A 24,060-nucleotide genomic window follows, 5' to 3' on the forward strand; every position below is an offset into this window, starting at 1 on the left:
CATGTCTCTTTTTATAAAGGCAATAATCTAATTCATGAGGGCTCTTCTCTCAAGACCTATTACTTCCCAAAGGCCTCACCCCAAATGTCATCACACTAAGGATTAGGCTTAAACATAAGAATTGGGAGGAATACAAACATTCGGTCCACAGTACCTTGAATTAAACAAAGAATTCTTAGAGTTGACCAAAAGCCTGATCCATATAAGAACAAGCTGATGAATTAGACTACATCAAAATTTTAAAACTCCACTCTGGAGAAGACACTTGTAAGAGAATGAAAAGACAAGCTACAGACTGGGAGATAACCTCTGCAAAGGTTACATCTGATAAAGATCTGGTATCCAGAATATAAAGAGAATTCTCAAAACTAACGAATAAGAAAACGAACAACCTCATTTTAAAAATGGGCAAAAGATTTGAACAGACACTTCATCAAAGAAGATATACAAATGGCAAATAAGCACAAGGAAAATGTTCAATATTGTTAGTCATTAGAGAAATGCAAATTAACCTGCAATGAAATACCACTATGTTCCTATTAAAATAGTTAACATTAGACTGACTATACCAAGTATTGGTGAGGACACAGGAAAAACAGAATGTTTATACACTGTAAGAGGGAATGTGAGATGGAACAATCACTGTAGATCTCAAAATAATTAGGCTGAATGAAAAAAGCAAAACAAGGGTACATGCTACATAAATAAATACAATTACATAAAACTTTAGAAAATGCAAATGATTGACAGTGAAAAAAAGCAGATCACTGATTGAGGAGGGGTAGGATGGGGTGGAGTGGGAAAGAGGGATTATAAAAAGGTATGAGGAAACTTTGGGGAGTGATAGTTCACTATCTTGATTAAGTGGTGGTTTCATCAGTGTATACAAATATCATAACATCAACTCTACACTTTAAATATGTACAGTTTCTTGAATATCAATTATACCACAATAAACCTTTTAAAAACATATATTAACCAGGGGAAAAAAAAGAGAAAAACTGCTTTTCTTGTCACTTTACATGCTGGTTAAGACTACAGGTATTAGAAGATTTCTTGTAAATGCAAATTAGACTTCATTTCATTTGGGGGGAAACTTTTTGTATAAAAACAAAATGTTTAATTTTATGACTTAGAAAATTAAATGTTATCTTTATGAAATAGTTTGTAATTTTTAATGGCATGATATTTTAAATAATACATTCATTTAAAAAAATTTTTCATACTTCTCAATAATCTTTTTTTCTTTATTGGAGTATAATTGCTTTACAATGTTGTGTTAGTTTCTGCTGTAGAACAAAGTGAATCAGCTGTATGTATACATATATCCCCTCCCTCTTGAGCCTCCTTCCCAGCCCCCATCCCACCCCTCTAGATCATCACAGAGCACGGAGTTGAGCTCCCTGTGCTATGCAGAAGCTTCCCGCTAGCTATCTGTTTTACACATGGTAGTGTATATATGTCAATGCTACTCTCTCAATTCGTCCCACCCTCCCCTTCCTACCCTGTGTCCACAAGTCCATTCTCTACTTCTGTGTCTCTTTTCCTGCCCTGCAAATAAGTTCATCAGTACCATTTTTCTAGATTCCATATATACACATTAATGTACAATATTTGTTGTTCTCTTTCTGACTTACTTCACTCTGTATGACAGATTCTAGGTTCATCCACATCACTACAAATGACCCAATTTCGTTCCTTTTCATGGCTACTATTCCACTGTATATATGTATCACATCTTCTTTATCCATTCATCTGTCAAACATTTAGGTGTGCTTCCATGTCCTGGCTATTGTAAATAGTGCTGCAATGAACACTGGGGTACATGTATCTTTTTTTTTTTTTTTTTTTTTTTGCAGTACGCTGGCCTCTCACTGCTGTGGCCTTTCCCGTTGCGGAGCACAGGCTCCGGACACGCAGGCTCAGCGGCCATGGCTCACGGGCCTAGCCACTCCGCGGCATGTGGGATCTTCCCGGACCGGGGCACGAACCCGTGTCCCCTGCATCGGCAGGTGGACTCTCAACCACTGCGCCATCAGGGAAGCCCCCCATGTATCTTTTTGAACTATGTTTTTCTCAGAGTATATGCCCAGTAGTGGGACTGCTGGGTCATATGGTAGTTCTATTTTTTGTTTTTTAAGGAACCTCCATATTGCTCTCCAAAGTGGCTGTATCAATTTACATTCCCACCAACAGGGCAAGAGGGCTCCCTTTTCTCCACACTGTTTCCAGCATTTATTGTTTGTAGATTTTTTGATGATGGCCATTCTGACTGGTGTGAGGTGATACCTCATTGTGGTTTTGATTTCCTTTTCTCTAATAATTAGTGATGTTGAGCATCTTTTCATGTGTTTGTTGGCAATCTGTGTGTCTTCCCTGGAGAAATGTCTATTTAGGTCTTCCACCCATTTTTTGATTGGGTTGTTTTCTTTGATATTGAGCTGCATGAGCTGCTTGTATATTTGGGGGATTAATCCTTTATCAGTTGCTTCGTTTGCAAATATTTTCTCCCATTCTGAGGGTTGTCTTTTTGGCTTGTTTATGGTTTCCTTTGCTGTGCAAAAGCTTTTAAGCTTCATTAGGTCCCATTTGTTTATTTTTGTTTTTATTTTCATTACTCTAGGAGGTGGATCAAAAAGGATCTTGCTGTGATTTATGTCCAAGAGTGTTCTGCCTATGTTTTCTTCTAAGAGTTTTATAGTGTCTGGTCTTACATTTAGGTCTTTAATCCATTTTGAGTTTGTTTTTGTGTATGGTGTTAGGAAGTGTTCTAATTTCATTCTTTTACATGTAGCTGTCCAGTTTTCCCAGCACCACTTATTGAAGAGGCTGTCTTTTCTCCATTGTATATTCTTCCCTCCTTTGTCAAAGATAAGGTGACCGTAGGTGTGTGGGTTTATCTCTAGGCTTTCTATCCTGTTCCATTGATCTATATTTCTGTTTTTGTGCCAGTACCATTCTGCCTTGATTACTGTAGTCTGAAGTCAGGGAGCCTGATTCCTCCAGCTCCATTTTTCTTTCTCAAGATTGTTTTGGCTTTTTGGGGTCTTTTGTGTTTCCATACAAATTGTAAAACTTTTTGTTCTAGTGCTGTGAAAAATGCCACTGGTAATTTGATAGGGATTGCATTGAATCTGTAGATTGCTTTGGGTAGTATCATCATTTTCACAATGTTGATTCTTCCCATCCAAGAACATGGTATATCTCTCCATCTGTTTGTGTCATCTTTGATTTCTTTCATCAGTGTCTTTTGCCTCCTTAGGTAGGTTTATTCCTAGGTATTTTATTTTTTTTGTTGCAATGGTAAATGGGATTGTTTCCTTAATTTCTCTTTCTGATTTTTCATTGTTAAGGTATAGGAATGCAAGAGATTTCTGTGTATTAATTTTGTATCCTGTGACTTTACTAAATTCATTGATTAGCTGTAGTAGTTTTCTGGTAGCATCTCTAGGATTCTCTATGTATAGTACCATGTCATCTGCAAACAGTGACAGTTTTACTTCTTTCCAATTTGGATTCCTTTTATTTCTTTTTCTTCTCTGACTGCCATGGCTAGGACTTTCAAAACTAAGAAAAGTCATAACGAGATTATATTTTCCTGTTCTTCTTCTAAATACTTATGGCTAAAAGTAGGAATCAGTTACACCAGGAGTATAGGATTAAAAATAATCTTGTAATAAAATCTTCACTAAAAAATTTCATAACTACAAAGAAATCATGCCAGAAATATGTATTTACTGATGAGATTTTTCTTCCTTTTCTTTATATGGTAACATAAATTTTACCATTCTAACCAATTTTACCATTCTAACCAATTTTACCATTCTAACCAATTCAGTGGTATTAAGTATATTTACAATGTTGTGCAACCATCACCATTATCTATTTCTAATCCTTTGCACTACCTCAAATGAACACAGTACATAATCACTAAGTATTTGTTAAGTGAAACAAAAGCAGGAAATTAAAGATACTTCTTTAGACTCAGTCTTTTAAATCATAAAAGATGTGAAACTGAGATGCTACTATTTATAGGAACAGCAGGCAAAAACTACTGGCTAATTATTAAACCCATCTGATAATTCTGAAAATTCATATTTGTAAATACATGTTCAATTAAGCTGCATAGTATCATACTGACTGAATATAGTGCCTTAAATAGTCTTCTTAGCTTTTCTAAATTAATTTGACCTAGTTGTTTCTCACTAGGGGTCCTAAAAGAACTAACTAAGAAACACTAATTAGAAATATCACTGCCATCCTCCTCATGTTACTACTTTAGCACCAACACTACCACCTCCACAGAAGGAACAAGTGACCATGAGAAAAAATTAGTATACAGATTAAAGACATTCACGGGCAAAATCAGAACCCCAAAAGATCTCTTCTAAGAATTAAAAGTTAAAATCTAAAATATTTTGCATAAATGCCCAGAATTCATGTTTGCAACAATCAACACTCTGCTTCTACTGGGATGTTCCAAATTAACAATGTATAGAGTTTTTGGAGAGTTAGGGTAAGAACCAGAAAAAGAAAACTAAAATCAGGAAGCACAACCTTCACCTTTCTAGGTCCATAACACACAACGTATAAGTAAGAACAGAGAAGAATGAGGTCCTATATCCCCAAGCCCTATTCAGATGGTGTTGTGTAGGCACTTTAAACACTAGAATTTACCGGGGCTTCTCTGGTGGCGCAGAGGTTGAGAGTCTGCCTGCCCATGCAGGGGACACGGGTTCGTGCCCCGGTCCGGGAAGATCCCACATGCCGCAGAGCGGCTGGGTCCGTGAGCCATGGCCACTGAGCCTGGGCGTCCGGAGCCTGTGCTCCGCAACGGGAGAGGCCACAACAGTGAGAGGCCCGCATATTGCAAAAAAAAAAACCAAAAAACTAGAATTTACCAACTCTAAATGCCTCTCTTCACAGTTCTAATTTGAAAAAACAATTCTAAGTTAAACTACTTCGTTCTATTCAAAAGTGAACAAAAATTCTATTCAGGTTTTCTGACCTTCTTTATTTTCCAACTACTATCAAAACAAGAAAAATTCTATCCTTAAGTTAATTCTTTGATTCCCCCAAATTATAAAACTTAAATATGAATGCAAGGGAGAATTTAAAAAGAAATATATTTCTACAAGTAATATAGACTGACTGAAGAACTAGCAAGCAAAAACATCTGCCAAAAATTACTTTGTAGTAAACCTCGTTTTCAGTTTAAGTAAATTCCATTTAAAAATGCTCTGTGTCTTGATAAAGGTGATGGTTGAACAACACTGTGAACATATTAAATGCCACTGGATGACAGTACACTTTAAAATGGTTAATTTTATCTTACGTCAATTTATCTCAGAAAAAAAAAATGCTTCTGTGCATATTCTGGGTCATGTAGCTAATTAAAAATTATGAATCAGCTATAGAAAACAAACCTGTGGTTACCAAAGGGGAGAGGGAACGGGGAGGGACAAATTAGGGTATGGGATTAACAGATACTAACTACTATATACAAAACAGACAAGCAACAAGGATATACTATATAGCACGGGGAATTATACCCATTACCTTGTAATAATGTATAACAGAATATAATCTGCAAAAATACTGAATCACTATGCTGTACACCTGAAACTAACAATATTGTAAATCACTATATTTCAATAATAATTTTTTTTAATTATGAATCTGCTTTTTCCAATATCTTGAAGAGAGCATGTAACCCTAATTGTTTTTTGTTTTATAAATTTATTTATTTTATTTTATTACTTATTTTTGGCTGCCTTGGGTCTTCACTGCTGCACGTGGGCTTTCTCTAGTTGTGGTGAGGGGGGGCTACTCTTCATTGCGGTGCACAGGCTTCTCATTGTCGTGGCTTCTCTTGTTGCGGAGCACGGGTTCTAGGCACGTGGGCTTCAGCAGTTGTGGCTCATGGGCTTAGTTGCTCCGTGGCATGTGGGATCTTCCTAGACCATGGCTTGAACCCGTGTCCCCCGCATTGGCAGGTGGATTCCTAACCACTGCGCCACCAGGGAAGCCTGACCCTAATTGTTGATGGCAGACAGCTGGAAGACTCCCAACATGGAAGAGGACACAATTACAGGAATCATAAAAATATTTAGCAGAGCTGAAGACTGGATGGTACCACCATACCTAAAGCCTGCATTCCTCTGGACTTCTATCTATTTTTGGATACTGCTAAACTAGAACAAAGCATTCACAATGATCTCTAAATTCTCACCTGCATTAGACTAACAGCCCCAAATGTTAAGATATACTGGTCTCCCAAATAAAGTCCAACTTTTTAAAAAATTTAAGCTTCTTGGAAATTTGGCCTCATCCTTAGAGTTCACTATTCTCCTATAATAACCCTCTGCTTCATTTAAAGTGTTCTATTGAATCCCCCCGAACGTCTTATGTACTTGCACCCCTTTGGTTTTGTCCTGTTGCTTCTCTGTGCCTAGAAGGCCCTCTCCTACAGCTATAACTATGCTTCAAGACCCAAATCAAATCTCAACTCCTCCATTAATCATTCCCTTACTACTTCGTTTATGAAGATTATTTTGTGTACACAACAGATAAACTGTTCCTGAGGATATCTACCTAATATGCTGTGCTATTCTTGTATTGTTTAAAGTTCCTCTCTGCTATAAATACCCCAACTTATTTACCACATCATGAGTGAACGGTATCATATTTTTCCTTAAGTAGAAAGACTAGTCGTAGTCTTCTAAAAGGATAACAACCTCGTTCTACTAAGATGACAGAGATGTCATAAAGAAAAAATAAAGAGTATAAAAATAATAAATCATACAATATAAATTTCCTTATTCTGTTCCATCCTTTATAAAAGAAATGCACAAATTCAGCTATTTCACTTTCCCATTATAATGACCAAAAGATTCCTTTTTGAACAGCCTAATAAGAACATACTTTAGAACTGCACACCAATCGTGGAACAACAGAAACTCTTAAATATATTTAATCACACTAGATTTGCAATGCCCTGATTCAAAGTATAGATATTTCAACCTCAAGATTCATGTGCCTCGGGAGTATACGCAAAGTTAATTGCATGTGATAACACACCAATATAAATTCAATTTCCTTTTCCAATCTCACTGATTGCACCTTTTGTAACAAGAACATAGCTGATCAATTTCTCATCAGGAACCACAAATTGGCACTCAGTCTCATAGTGATAAACTATGTTTTCCCTCTCAAACTTCAATAAAGAAAATGAAAATTTAATCTGTATAGGCAGATTCCCTACCCCCAACACTCTAATGCCAAAGAGGTGTACTTGTGGTTCCCATGCCTAAAGAGTATTATTCAATCCTAAAATTCATCACAGTTCACCTTTTCAGCTGTAGCAGACACTTACAAGTCTAAAGTATACTAAGAATCTAAGTTTTAATGAATGAGGTATTTTATCTTAAAATATAAACATATATATACATATATGTATTTATGCATATGTGGGTATGTATGTATATATTTCTCCCCACTGAAAAACAAAGCCTAAAACAATGAATAACTCAGTAGCAATGATACTCTGAAAGAAGTGCTTATATGTGGTTTCTAAAGGAATTAAGACTCCTTGGTTATCACGAAAAGAATCAAGACTCCTTGGCAAAATAGTTGATTCCAGCTCCCAGGCTGGAAATATGTTAGATGAGTCTGGAAAGTTGTGTCATATCAGACAGAAAGGAAGCTATCAAAGACTATGAGGGTCATATCAAAAGGAATGAGGAAACCACTTGAAAAGGCTCCTACTGGGTCAAAGTTAAAAATCAGATCATTAATACGGATAAAAACTACAATGGACCAAAACATAGTAAACAGGTTTAAACATATTAATTCGTTAAAACACTTAAAAACATTTCACTGGTCATCTTTGGAAAATGTTAGAGCAGCAATATTATTTTGAAAACTATAAAATAAAAGAATTAGGCAATCATCCTACCTTTCCTATGCAAAGAGTTAACAAAGGTAAGTTTCTCTTTATAGAAGGCTGGCTAATAAACACAAGAGCATTAAGATATCACCACTAGGCTTCCCTGGTGGCCAGCGGTTAAGAATCCGCCTGCCAATGCAGGGGACACGGATTTGAGCCCTGGTCCGGGAAGATCCCACATGCCGCGGAGCAACTAAGCCCGTGTGCCACAACTACTGAGCCTGCGCTCCAGAGCCTGCGAGCCACAACTCCTGGAGCCCGTGCTCTGCAACAAGAGAAGCCACCGTAATGAGAAGCCCGCACACCACAACGAAGAGTAGTCCCCGCTCACAGCAACTAGAGAAAGCCCACGCACAGCAACTAGAGAAAGCCTGCGCACAGCAACAAAGACCCAATGCAGACAAAAATACATAAATAATAATAAAATTAAAAAATATACATATCACCATTTTGTAAACCTTAACAAATTCATGGATCTGGGGCTAGGCAATGATCATCAATAGCTAGTAAGATTACAAAGAGAAACAATCTGACATTATATATCCCTCCTAAAAGAGGTACACACCAGCACCTATAAAGTGTTCTTGGGAAAAAGTATATATACATAATATTTAACCTGATTTAGATCAAGTCTCTAGATTTAAATACAAATTTACAGGAAATACGGAGAACAGATACCACGTTAAGGTATACCACAGGAGTACAATCAGTAAAATCCAGGCTCTGGGAGACCAAAAAAACCAAGCAAGCCAGTTTGTTCCATCAAGTAATAATGATAATAAACATTTTTTAAAGAAAATAGAAAACACAAGAAAAATAAAAGAGTTGGAGGGGAAATCTATAGATCAGCTCTAACCAATAAAACATTCTTCAATGAGTGAAATGCTCTATGCTGTCCAGTATGGTAGCCCCTAATCTCATGTGGCTCCTGGGCACTTGATATGTAGGCAGTGTGACTGAAGATCACACTATTTCATTTTAATTGTAATTAATTTAAATTTAAATAGCTACTTGTGGCTAGTGGCTACCATATTGGATGGTACCACTATTGATCAATGGAGAATTAAGAGACTTATTAATCACAGTATATCATATGATTGATCTTATTTGCATCTCTAGTCAAAGTAATAAATTTTTTAAAATATATATTACTAGAAATTTCTTAATAGTATTAAATATCTGTCTGATATTCTTAATAATATTAAGAAATTACTATTAATATTTTTTATGTGTGATAACTGTATTTTGGTAATTAGGGAAGAAACTATCCTTTAGAAATATTTACACCAGAGAAAACCATAATTCGAAAAGATACACACACTCTAATGTTCATAGCAGCACTATTTGCAACAGCCAAGACATGGAGGCAACCTAAATGTTCATCAACAGATGAACAGACAAAGACGTGCTGTGTATATGTGTGTGTGTGTGTGTATATATTCACACACACACACATACATACATACATACACACACACATATATACACAATGGAATATTACTCAGCCATAAAAAAGAATGAAACAAGGCCATTTGCGGCAACATGGATGGACCTAGAGATTAGTATACTGAGTGAAGTAAGTCAGATATCGCTTATATGTGGAATCTAAAAAAAAAAAATGATACAAATGAACTTATATACAAAACAGAGATAGACCCACAGACATAGAAAACAAACTGATGATTACCAACAGGGAAGCGGGGGGATAAATTAGGAGTTTGGGATTAACACATACACACAGCTATGTATAAAATAAATAAGAAGGACCTACTGTAGGGCACAGGGAACTATACTCAATATTTTGTAATAACCTATAAGGGAAAAGAATCTGAAAAAGAATATATATATGTACATACATATATGTATAACTGAATCACTTTGCTGTACACCTGAAACACAACATTGTAAATCAACTATTCCTCAATTTTTTTTAATGTACCTTAAAAAAAGAAAGAAATATTTACAGAGAAATGATATAATTTCTGGAATTTGCTTCAAAATAATCAAGGGGGATAAAACAAGACTAGGCATTGAATTGATAAGGACTGAAGCTGGGCGATGGATAAATGGGATTCTGTATACATTCTCTCTACTTTTGTATACCTTTGAAATTTTCCATAATAAAAATTTTTGGGGGAGGAGAGGACACTTAACCTGCATGCTAGGAAGAGGTTTGCCTTTCTGTTTCCCCCAGGAAGGATACCAGAAACATAAAAGAAATTCTTAAGAAAGATAGTTTGGTTAGAGGCAGATAAACTGTCCTATACTATATTTTATACACTCAAGCCTGACTATCTACTGGACAGCTTTTCACTTTCTGGGTATCATACTTGAACTTTTCTTTGACATCATTTGACTGCTCCTTTCAACATGGGTAGATTAGAATATGAATGCAAATGCCTCAGTTGTAGCTCTAGCTCTAGCACAAAATTTGAAGGAAGAACATTAATCACAATGTATTTTTTTTTCAATTTGGATTAGGGATATGGTAGGCCAAAACTGACCACGACCACCCCCACTGGAGGCAAATGCTATCCTTGTCAAACCTCTGGAACCTGTGATGTTATCTTATTTGGAAAAAGGGTCTTTGCAATGTAATTAAGGATCCTGAGATGAAATCATCCTGAATTACCTAGATGCCCTTAAATCCAATGAGAAATGTCCTTAGATACACAGAGAATAGATAGAGGAGAAAAAAAAGTGACGAGGCAGATATTGGACTGAAGTGGCCACAAGCCAAGGAAGCCAGCAACCACCAGAGGCTGCAAGAGGTAGATTATCCCCCCAAAATTCCAGGAGTGCAGCCCTGCCAATACCTTGATTCACACTGTGGCCTCCAGAACTGTGAGAGAACGAATTTCTCTTACTTTAAGCCACCAAGTTTGTGATAAATTGTTACAGCAGACACAGAAAACTAACAAAGGGGATTATCTACTCTTTCAACCACTGAATACCTTATTCCTTCTTCATATTGCCTCAATAATTAAACATTATTGAGAATCTAAATGATTTTTAGAGCATCTTTTCCATTTTGAGGTCAGGAATTTTTGTTTCTTTTATTCAATGATGTAACCTAGTGCTGGAAAACTACTCTCTGATCATAGCTTTTTTTTTTTTTTTGCGGTATGCGGGCCTCTCACTGTTGTGGCCTCTCCCATTGCGGAGCACAGGCTCCGCACGCGCAGGCTCTGCGGCCATGGCTCACGGGCCCAGCCGCTCCGCGGCATGTGGGATCTTCCCGGACCAGGGCACGAACCCGTGTCCCCTGCATCGGCAGGCGGACTCTCAACCATTGCACCACCTGGGAAGACACTGATCATAGCTTTTTATGCTTCTTTCTACCTTTCTCATTGGTGTTCTTTTACTAAAAACCTAAGGTGGTTCTACCTAAAGAAATAAGAGCATAAAGCAAAACTTCCCTTAACTTTAAATTCTGCCAACTTTAAGCCTTAACAATTGTTCCAGTTTTCTAACACTAGTTTAGAAAATTCTATCTGAAATCATCATATTCAATACTCCTGTGTTATAGTACCCTTTATATACAATGTAGAGTATACACCAATAATTCCCAGAACATTTCTGCTTCATGACTTAATGTTTTATATTTATTCCTTCTCTACTTTATGACCTTCCCTCAAACTTACCAATAAAAAAAGAAATACCACTATGTGACAAATGACACAGTGCCCTTATGTGTTATTGACTTTTATACGCAAAGGAAAATTTTAAACACTGAAAATATTTTAAATACTCTGCAGTGTCGCAAAGAAAGGATTAAAAGCCTGTTCAAAGCACTTCTTCATTTCTTCTAGCTTCCCACCTATATGCTACTCAAAGTTGATACATATTTTTAATCACATAATTTACTACCTATTTATATTGTCATCTTATGTCCTAACAATGAGCATTAAATTATGTTTAATTCTCTGTGAAAGAGAAGTAGATATTTTGTCAACTCGAATAGTAATGCTATTTATTATCCAGAAGCACATCTTTCCTATTCATGAACTAGTTTGAGGTTAGTGACATCTTTAAAGAATACACAAGTACATTTTTGAAGGTGATAATATTTTTTACCTAGAAGTTGTCATTTCCACAGTACAAATGAATATGCAATCCTTTTCCAAAGTAAACATGAAATAAGCACATCCTTCAGAAGAAAAAACTCCATTATATGTCTCTGAATATCAGTCAGGTCTTTTGATCCTTTCTAAAAGAAGTTAATGGGGAATAGAAAATATATCATTCTTAAAGAGATGACAATTATTTTTTTGGCTTGGCTCCTGCCTCAACTTCCACTTCTTAGCCATCTGTATTTCTTTATTTCAAAACAAGGTTGCAGTGGCTACAAATGAATCCAGCATTTCATTCTGGAGGTTAAACTCTCTACTCATCTATAGTCTTCTCATGCAATATAAACCTACTACTAGCAGAAGGACTTCTGAAAATTGACAGTAAGTGACTAAACAAAACAACACTAATAGAAAAGTGGAACTTAGAAAAGATACTCTCCTGCCACTGCCCAGCTGAAAATGTAACAAATTACATATAGTTCTCCCTATTACAAATATCAAAAGGTTTTATTTCTAGGTCAGAAAAAAATTTTTTAAAGAGACAGTGATACAGGATAGCAAAAAGGAAAACTGGGGGGAGGGGAGACACAAGATTAAAAACAACATAAGAAAAGTAATGTATTATGAATGCATAGATTTAACAGTAATCCTATACATGCGAAAACTACTTCATGTATTTTAGAAATGCAATTCGGTCTTCCATCCTCTTGAAGCTCACATCTGTTAAAACAACAAAGACCTATGGAGAGAGGTGAGGTGGAAGAAGATGCCTGAAGTGGACTCTTTCCGTTCAAGCGTATAATCAGAATGAATAATTTACAAGCATACTTTCATCTTCAGTGCCACTAAGAGCTGAATTCTAAGGAGCTTAGGGAGACTGTAAAACATCTGCTAACCAAGTTGAATATGCAGAGGAGACCTAAGCAAAAATGATCCAACAAACCTGTTCATAAGATTGGGGAAGGAGATGGGGGACTAAAAAGAACTGGCCGAAAACCAGAGACTAATGCAGCAGTGGTCAGTGACTTATATCCTTAACTATCTCTATTCATTCCATTTTAGAAAGTCAGATAGCTGTATTAAGCTAACTGAATCAGAGAGCTATATTAGGCTAACATTAGCTATATACTCCCCATCAAAAGGAATATTTTATAAAATAACAAAAGAGGCAAAATGTGAAAGGAAAACAACCAAAGCACCTCTAGGTCTTTCCATTTTAATTCAAATAATATAAAAACATATATTCCACTAAGTAGACATATATGGAAAAAATTCTCCAACAATTCATATATGTATTTTTCAGATCTATGCCTATTTCATGTACCTTTGAAAGGAAACATACCCAAACAAAAAGAAGTGGTTTAGTGTCTTACAAAAAATATACAGTCACCCAGTAGCTTATAAAATATGATTTCTCAGCAATCAAAGGAAACTCTATGCTTGGCATCAAGACAACACAATGCCAAAAAATCTTTATAAACTAAGATCTCATATCATCTGCTTCTCGCTCAGTTTTAAAGAAATGCTATGTGTGTCACCTCAGACTATATCTTATGAAATTACAGTCAGCATTATAAGACAACAACAAACAGTATGCTTAGCCATCTAACCAGAAGGTAAAATTCTGCATCTAAAAATCAAGAGAAGTTAAAAATTAAAAAAAATAAATAAAAACAAAGGAGCAAACTAGGTGAATTTTAAAATAAATGGTACTTTGGCTTTAAGGAAGATTGAGAGAAAGGATTCATTTTTATTCCTATTCATTGATGTGCTCAGTAAATATGTAAGGTATGTGCCTATTTTAGATACTAAGTATAAAATGGTCCAAAAAGAAAGACAAAATCTCTGGTCTCAAGGGACTTATCTCAAAATTAATAAATCAATGAAAAAACACAAGATATAAAAAAACTGTATGCAAAAATAAATAAATAAAATAGGGTGATGTAATACAAAGTGACTGCGTGGCTACATAAGATTGGGTATTCAAAAGGCCTCTTGAAGGACACAGCTATGGAACGATCTAACGAAACAAAAGGCAAGAGCTTAGGCCCTATTGTAAGAGCAAGCTTGGGCTGATTTAGGTACACAACAAAAGGCAATGTGACTGGAGCCTAGTAAACAAGGGGGAAAATGGCAGAAGGTGAGGTCACAGACATAGGACCACATTATTTAGGGCCTTGTAGGTCAGAGTAATAAATTTTTACATTATACCCTTGGACTGTAAGAAGCAGCCTCGTGAAACTTACTGTCATGCTTTTTGTAAAATAGCTGTTGGGGATACTATCCACCACACCAAACAAAATACTCTTCACGAAGGTGCAAAGGAAGAGTTTCTCTCAGATCTCATGTTCAGTAAGAGCTGATCTTTTTCTAAGTAACTGGTATAAATTTACCTTATGTGAATTCTGAAATTAATCATGCTCTCCTCTATCCTCTGAACTCCAGCAAAGTCAGGGCTGAATTTACAATTAGTTTCTGGCAACTGTATAAATCTTATGGCATCTATTTTTTTAATAAACTTTTTATTTTAGAATAGTTTTATATTTACAGAAAAGTTACAAAAGTAGTACAAAGGATTCCCATATACTCCCCCCCACCCCCCGGCTTCCCCTGTCATTAACATCTTACATGATGAGTATGGTACATTTGTCACAATTAATGAGCCAATAATGATACATTATTATTAACTAAAGTCCATAATTTACTCAGATTTCCTTAATTTTTACCTGATGTGCTTCTTCTTCCAGGATCTTTATGGTATCTATTCTATATATTAAATTTACTGGAGCTTTATATCACTGTTTTATCTTTATTTTCCCCTTATTCTAACCTCTATAACTACTGTTATCTAATTATTTTATCTAATTCTATAAACCTTTCCCCAAAATTCTAGGAATTATGTGGAGCAATAAAAAAATTAGTAGAAAGAGATTTCTTGAAAGACACAATTAGCTTTTCCCCAACAAGTCAAGTAGTTCAGTATTATTCAAAGTAGGTAATACTTTATAAATCTTTTAAAAATACAGAGACTCAAGGAAATGTCCAATTAAAAATGTTACTCAAAGATATCGTTTGGATAAAAATATAAAGTCAATATAAAAAAAGTATTTTTATGTTTCAGTATTAATCTCTTGAATTCTCTCTCCTTTTGTTGTCATATATAGCATTAGTAATCCTGATTGTTCTTACTGATCCATGCAACCTTAACATGGTCTCTGATTGTACAAATCTAAGATGAGGATGAAGCAAAATGATCTTTTAATGTCTCTTTCAATTAGAAGTGTCGATTTCTTAATTCTGTAACCTAGGCTGACTGTCAGATTCTCATATTTTTGTATCACAAGAGTGGAAAACATTAATGCTTCTAAACAAAAGATACTACATTTTAAAAAGAAGATGGCAAAATAAAGTTTTAAGCTTTACTTGAAAATAATTCAGAGTACAAACTAAAATAAATTTAGTGTATAAATTATATGAAGTGTATAAGTTTATATATTATATATATATATGAAAATCATATGTATCAAAAATAACCTGAGGAAGGAGGAAGTTTCCCCAAAAACAGGTGTTAATATTTACCTAAGTAAATTTGACTACGTCAAATGGGTACCACAATTAGGAGTTCTGTTGTCATATCTATAATAAATTGTCTTGCCTCGAAACAATTCTGATTATCAAGATGTGACTGATTCACTGATGCTGGGACTTTCAGTTGGCAGCTTAATTTAATCTGCCCCAAATACCCAAATACCAAATACCACATTGACAGCAGGAACTATAAAAACACAATATAGTTGAAAGGTTTTTAGCATCTATTTCCAAAAATTCCTCAAAACATTATTTCATTAAACACTGACTCTAAGGGTCCTAAGTGTGCCTGCTCCTCCACATAAAAAAATATATATCCACTATGTTAGTCACTTTAATACCCTTATTCTACTATCACATATGCCCCACAATTCTTTCTGCAGAAAAAGATAAAATAAATAGTAAAATTCTTAATTATCTATGCCATTATTTAAAATTCAATGCATTGTGTTAGCTTTAACATAGAATTTTAATTCACCTTCTTAGTCATATTTCTAAATGTAAATGCCTACCAAAAATAACAAAGATTACACAGAAGCGTAGGTAATGATATATATCAAAGGAGATTAGATATAAATTGATAAGGAATGCCTGTTAGCACTTTAAATATATCACTTCAGAATATGAGCATTTCCTAGCTATAACCATAAGACATTTATTTTAAATAAAAGTAGAGACCCTTTATTTTTCATGAATCAATGTATGAATGATTCATGAAATTCACTCTCAAAGGACGAATGAAGCAAAATAACCAAGCAAAATAACCAAGAATCTGAATGTTTATTTATTTGAATAATAAAAGCAACTTTAAGTAAATGCTCCTTGATATCTTAATACACTGAAATTATTTTGTTTGGTTAGTTTACCTTTTTTTTTTTTTTTTTTTTTTTTGCGGTACACGGGCCTCTCACTGTTGCAGCCTCTCCCGCTCCGGATGCTCAGGCTCAGCAGCCATGGCTCACGGGCCCAGCCGCTCTGCGGCATGTGGGATCTTCCCGGACCGGGACACGAACCTGTGTCCCCTGCATCGGCAGGCGGACTCAACCACTGTGCCACCAGGGAAGCCCTAGTTTACTTTTAAATGGGAAAAAAAGCACCACTTTATCTATGAAGAATAAAGGCACTATCCTGAAATTAGAAGAAAATAATCCACTAGTGTAAAAAATAATAGTCAACTTCTAATCAACAAAAACTTTCATATACTGTGCCTTTTATCTAATTTACTTTTATCAAATAAACCACTTCACTCTTTAAGAATCCATTTCAAGTTACCTTTCTTTCACTATAATCAGAAATCCACTCGATCTTAAACAAAAGTACTGTGAAAATATGAAGCTACTTATTTTACTATAACTAATCTTAAGTAATAATTCAACAAAAATGTTTTTTAATTCTAATAACAATGTTAAGTTATAACGATTTAATATATGTAAATAATCAGTACAGCTATTACTTATATTCAATTCAATGCAATAAACATTTAAAAAATAAACATCCTATAAATGCTAATAGAATAATCAGACTATAGATGAACTTAAGAAGCTTATAAATCTACTGGCTAGTTATTGCCTGAAAAAATTTAGCATTAACAATACTGGTCTAAAATTCTTTTTTTTTTTTTTTTTTTCTTTTTAAACATCTTTATTGGAGTATAATTGCTTTACAATGGTATATTAGTTTCAGCTTCACAACAAAATGAATCAGTTATATATATACATATGTTCCCATATCTCTTTAAGATTATTTATGGCTGGGGACTTCCCTAGTAGCACAGTGGTTAAGAATCCGCCTGCCAACGCAGAGGACACAGGTCCAAGCCCTGGTCCGGGAAGATCCCACATGCCACAGAGCAACTAAGCCCATGTGCAACAACTACTAAGCCTGCACTCTAGAGCCCGCAAGCCACAACTACTGAGCCCCTGTGCCACAATGACTGAAGCCCGTGCACCTAGAGCCGTGCTCTGCAACAAGAGAAGCCACCGCAATGAGAAGCCCGCGAACCGCAATGAAGAGTGGCCCCTGCTCGCCGCAACTAGAGAAAGCCCGCGTGCAGCAACAAAAGACCCAACGCAGCCATAAATAAATAAATAAAATTTATTTTTTTAAAAAAAGATTATTTATGACAAGGGTTCTCAACTTTGGCTATTTTATTAGAATCACCTAGAAAGACTATAAAACTATCAATGCCTCGGCTCCACTCCCCATATCCTATTTTAATTGGCCTGAGAAAGGTACTAAGTATCAGTATTTGTAAAACAAACATACAAACAAAACACAAGTAAACTGAGTTAATTGTGTAGCAGATTTGAAAATCACCAATTTATGGTATACTCCAGTTTTAAGATTAAAACAAAAAACTTGCTTACTGGCACCAAAAGTCTTAAGTCTACTAAAACTTAAGGTATAGAAAAAGAGGAGAATGAAGAAGAGAGAGAAAGACAATATTCAAAAAAATAATCGGGGCTTCCCTGGTGGCGCAGTGGTTGAGAGTCCGCCTGCCGATGCAGGGGACACGGGTTCGAGCCCTGGTCTGGTAAGATCCCACATGCTGCGGAGCAGCTGGGCCTGTGTGCCACAACTACTGAGCCCACGTGCCACAACTACTGAAGCCCACGCACCTAGAGCCTGTGCTCCATGGCAGGAGAGGCCACCGCAATGAGAGGCCCGCGCACCGCAACGAGGAGTGGCCCCTGCTTGCCGCAACTAGAGAAAGCCCGTGTGCAGCAACGAACACCTAATGCAGCCAAAAATAAATAAATTTATATTTTTTTTAAAAATTGTTAAAAGTTGAAAGTCCTATCTTGGACTTTGTGATAAATCTGCTGACGTTGCATTATTTTATAGATAACTGCTAAATAAAAATCTAGAAATACAAACCCAATAGCAAGAATAAATGAATGACAGAAATGATTATCATTTAAATTTAACACCATATAAAAGAGAGTAAATTAATATAGTATCACAATGCAAATGAGACACAAAATTATAGTCCCTTTAAATAACTTTTTCTAACCTCAATACTACATAGAATGTTTCCTTAATCTACCTTCCAATACCTTCAATTCCCCAGTGTCTCTAAAGAGAAAAATTCATTTTAAGAAGACAAAAACTACATGGGTTTAGTTTGTTTATCTGAGAATGGAAAGAATGAACAAGTACAGAATATTTCCCTTATGAAAGCAGTACATATATCTGCATGATCAGCCTAGAGTACTCCCTTTATAACAGGGTCCAAAGAAGTTAATGTCTCTGGACAATGAGATAAAGAAAAAGTTATTAACTATAAATATTTGTCATTTTAGCATACTTTGACAGAATTCAGTTTTTCTCCCATAACAGCTAAAAGTATATGAGAATTACTAGCAACATGATCCAGCATGGAGGGATGAATAAAGATCATAACTTTCAACATATCTCAGAATATCTTTGTTACTTTGGTAAAACTTTGGTAAAACTTTAAAAAAAAAATTAAGGATAAGTAGTCCAACTTTGAGAGTAAAATTAAAAGAACCAATATTAAAGCAAGTAACACAGGGTGAGGAAACCAGCTTAACTTCCACGCAATTTCATTTTTCTTACATTCTTAAAATATTTTGAGGAGGTACTCTTTTTAAGACACATAAAATAAGACATAATAACCTAATAAAGAACTAAACATTTGTCTTCAGTTAAATATTAGAGAATTATATTAACTACGTTAAATATATTAAATATAACCCAAAATTTAGTGACATATTATAAAAGTAATACCCAGGTGCCAATACCCTAGTAAAGATTTTGAGATGCTGAAGGAAGCATATTTTGAATTCAGAACAGTTAGAGCTGAAAGATATACACTTCTATGTCATTAAAGACAATGAGATGTTTAATTACAGGTCTGTAGTTTTAATAAACAACTTCATATTCATCTCTCCTGAAAATATGTGATGCAAAATTTTAAAAGACTATCCAGCCTCAGAAGGAACACTCCCTCAAGAAATAGTTGTCGAATTAGCTAATTATTTACTGACACAAGAACTACAACTTTAACTTACAACTCTCCAAACCTATCAAAGGTTAAATCCATAAAGAATGAGCTAGTGAGTAGAAGCTGAGGTAACAGAGGATCAATAAAGATAACTGGAAAGATAACCACTATCCTTAGGTCAGTCATTTTATGACTGCCAAACTCTGCACAGGCATACATATACATGCTTATAAACACACACACACACACACACACACACACACACACACACACAGAGTAAATATGGTTCGTTGTTTTACTAGTCCCAGTCTAAAGACATGACATAAATAGAAAGAAAAAGCTGTGTTGCCCAGACGAATTATGAACTAAGGATTTACTGAATGATGGATGGATGGATGAATAGACAGTAGAGACAAATATAAAAATACATTGTTTGGGGGAGGGAGCATGACACAGATAAGAGCTTTAACTCTAAACCAATATCTATGATTCACAATGCTAAGGTGATTTGAGGACATTATAAGAGATCCATCATAAAGTAAATGTGAGCTAAACAAACAAAAAAAAGTTTCATTGAAACACAAAGTAATCATAATATATATTATAAAAAACAAAAAAGATTTATATAATAGGGCAGGTTATATTAGTTTTATACTGTTCAGTTTAAAATATCTTTTCTTAAAAAGTTTTATGTGGCTAAATATAGAGATTAATGCATCTTACCTTCCACAGAAGGTGCCTGGTCCTGAGCTGAGTACAGCATATCCTTAAAAGCCTATTAGAAAGAAAGAAAACATACATGGAATCATGAGTAATCTTTACAGTAAAAGCATTTTGAGCTAAACAATTACTTCTTTTTCAATATCCAGACAATGACTACATACGGTTCCCTAAATTGAGAATTTAGTGAAATACTTTAATAAGCTAAAACCCAAATACTATACTTTCTTATCAACCCAGTATTGTCCCATCTTTAAGATGAGGGCTAATGTGTATACTTTAAAAATTAAGGGGCATTTGGAAAAGAATGAAAAATCACCTGAGAGATCATAAAATCTCTTGACTAAAAAAAAAAAAATAGTGATAGAAACTGAGAACAGTCCTAGAGGAATACAATGGAACACTGCATAAGAAGATATAAAATGCTGGATACAAATTTTTTTAAATTGTGGTATCATATACCTGAACATAAAATTCACTATCTTAACCAGTTTTTTTTTTTTTTTTTTTTTTTTTTGCCATACGTGGGCCTCTCACTGTTGTGGCCTCTGCCAGTACGGAGCACAGGCTCCGGACGCGCAGGCTCAGCGGCCATGGCTCACGGGCCCAGCCGCTCCGCGGCATGTGGGATCCTCCCGGACCGGGGCACAAACCCGTGTCCCCTGCATCGGCAGGCGGACTCTCAACCACTGCGCCACCAGGGAAGCCCTTAACCAGTTTTAAGTGCACAGTTCATAGTGTTAAGTAAAGTTACACTGTTGTGTAGACAATCTCCAGAATTCTTTTCACCTTGGATACAAATACTTTTCAGTGGAGGTCTGGAAAGTCCTCTGTTAAAAGAGTTCAGGACTATAAAGATAGTAGAGCTTTTATTGTTTTTTTCCAAACCAGTAAGTTAACTAACAATCATATTTAGGTAATTTAGATGGTTGCAGTTTGGTCTCTTGATAAGTGGTTTTGGGACAGGAATGAAAAGTACTTCTTCATACCTACCAAAATGGTAGAATCAATTAAGTGGATAAACTCCAGAGCAGAAGAGCTAGTCATAAGCTTAGGTGACTTTACCTATCCCATAGCTTCAAATACCATCTAACCAACCACTGGTGATTCCCAAATTGGCCTCCAGCATTCCTCAGCCTCAGTACAACTGACATTTGGGGCCAGATAATTCTTTGTTGTGGGGGGCTGTTCTGTGCATATTAGGATTTTTGGCACTACCCCTGGTATCTAGAGATTCACTAGATACCAGCAGCAACCAACCAAAAATGTCTCCAGACACTACCAAATGCCCCTAGAGGACAAAAATCACCCCTCCCCAGAACCACCGGCCTAGAGTCATTCAAGCATATAAAACCAAAAAAGAAGAAATAAACCTCCAAGGTAACCCACTCTGTATTCAAGTCTAGTAAATTATATTCTTCCCCAATGAAATTACCATTTACTTTAAATTAATGACCAACCTGTCAGTTCCAAGACTAACCCTAACCAGTCTGATAATATACAAAAGCCCTAAGTGAATAAAACAAAGATCTAGAACTTCTTTTAAGAAAAAATGTATATATGCTCACTACTTTCTTTACTATTTCAGATGTCTCAGGAACCACTAACGTCCAGTTTAAAAAAAGAAGTTAGCTCAGATCTTATCAAACATCAGAGTCTTTATTTCAGTTCACAGACTGGAATTTTATATTAAAGTCCTATACAAGTGCAGAGTAGGGGGCTTCCCTGGTGGCGCAGTGGTTAAGAATCTGCCCGCCAATGCAGGGGACACAGGTTCAATCCCTGGTCCAGAAAGATCCCACATGCCACGGAGCAACTGGGCCTGTGTGCCACAACTACTGAGCTTGCGCTCTGAGAAGCCTGCGCACCGCAATGAAGAGTAGCCCCCGCTCTCCGGAACTAGAGAAAGCCCGTGGGCAGCAATGAAGACCGAACGCAGCCAATACATACATACATACATACATACATACATTAAAAAAAAAACAAGTGCCGAGTAGTAGTTATGTTATGGTTCTTCCACAGAATATTTTAAGAGGGTAAATGAATAGATTGCTTAGAGCAGAGTAAATCTCTAGAAATAGAAAAATATAAGAAGAAAGGAACAAAAAAATCCAGCCAGAGAATACTTAAGGAAATAAAGCTATCATGGAAGCAGGTAATACCAGAGACTCAAACATCTAAATGAAGTTTTTCAACTTCTGAAGTATGATAGGCATGTTTACCAAAATCAAATGAAGTTATCAGTAACCAAATAAACCACCAATGACTAGCAGAGTAGCTTGTATGCAGTAGGAGCTCAATAAATAGTTCTTGAATTCAAAAGGGTTTCTCAGCACACTGAAAAAAGCACACTAAGTAGAATCTCTGGTACACAATTAAAATGAATTAAATTTGCAAAAGGAAAGCTTACCAAATTAAGGTTTTAAAAAGATGATTTAAATTTTATAAAGAGAAAAATTATGATAGTTTTTGTTTTTTTTTTTTTTTTTTTTGTGCTTTACTTGGGCCTCTCACCGCTGTGCCCTCTCCCGCCGCGGAGCACAGGCTCCTGATGCGAAGGCCCAGTGGCCATGGCTCACGGGCCCAGCCGCTCCGCGTCACGTGGGATCCTCCCAGACCGGGGCACGAACCCCCATCCCCTGCATCGGCAGGCGCACTCCCAACCACTGCGCCACCAGGGAAGCCCGATAGTATTCATTTTGGTTATAAAAATAAATCATAATTTCATTTAAGTCAAGATAACTCTCAGTAAAATCAGGGACAACTCTTTTTTTGCTTCTTACTACTTCAGTTTTCCTCTGAATAAGAGACCCTCTATGTTTTTGATAGTAATAGACTCTAGAGAGCTCTATAAGAACTCTATAGGATACCATTCCCTGTCAGTGACTAGAGAATAGCCCCCAACTGGGAACCAGTGGGGGAAAATCCTACAAAGTATTGTCTATATTAATACCTATGGATTGTTCGTCTGTAATATGAGTCACCTGGGTTGGGAGCAGTACCGCCAAATGCACAAAACAACAAATTCAAAGTTTCCTCAATTCATGCTGTTTTACTTCAAGAAAATCCAATACTGTACATGAAACTCTGAATTTGTATAATAAATAAAATCAATATGTATTCATGTGCATTACAAAAGATTTCTTTGATCACTGCCAAGGGCCCAGGGTTCAATCCCTGGTCAGGGAACTAAGATCCCACAAGCCACATGGCACGGCCAAAAAAAGCAAAAAAAAGCAAAACAAACAAACAAAAAAAGATTCAAAGCAATTCTGATGCAATCAGCATCTCTACTGTAATGTCTGAGTTACAAAAATTAAGTTATTTTTGTTATGATGTTATTGAAATATATATAAACTAGGACAAAACTCTTAGTGTTTATAACAATGCATATGACAGTAAAATCTTACAAATTAAATCCAAATACAACCATAAAACCAGTATTATTCAATCAACAACATTAACATGACAGAAAACAAGATATTTGCTGAAACAAAATCTCAATTGATAACACGAATACAATGCCAATTTACCTGTTCTGAGTTTGGAATGCCCAGATAACTGCGTCAGATGGGATCTACTGTAAGGCAGTATAGTCAGTGGCTAGAAGCTATGGAGTCAGACAACGTGTATGAAAACCAACTCTACCACTTATTAGCTGTGTAACCTTAGGAAAATTAACTTCTCTATACTTCAGTACCTTCATCTGTAAAACAGGAATAGTAATTACACATACCTCACAGGTCTACTGTATGAATTTAAAA

At 35.8% G+C, this 24,060-nt stretch overlaps 1 protein-coding gene across 1 annotated transcript in view; it reads right to left on the minus strand.

Annotated features, from left to right (window-relative positions):
- XPR1 (xenotropic and polytropic retrovirus receptor 1) overlaps positions 1–24,060 on the minus strand; it is a 203,712-nt gene that overhangs the window by 158,051 nt on the left and 21,601 nt on the right. Inside the window, exon 2 of the mRNA XM_027086144.1 lies at positions 20,300–20,351. Within this exon, the coding sequence (XP_026941945.1) occupies positions 20,300–20,351 (52 nt within the window). The remainder of the gene's footprint in view (positions 1–20,299; positions 20,352–24,060) is intronic.

This window comes from Aethalodelphis obliquidens, unplaced genomic scaffold (genome assembly GCF_003676395.1).
Source record: "Aethalodelphis obliquidens isolate GAN/ISIS:26980383/991018 unplaced genomic scaffold, ASM367639v1 scaffold55, whole genome shotgun sequence".
Classification (NCBI taxonomy): Eukaryota; Metazoa; Chordata; class Mammalia; order Artiodactyla; family Delphinidae; genus Aethalodelphis; species Aethalodelphis obliquidens.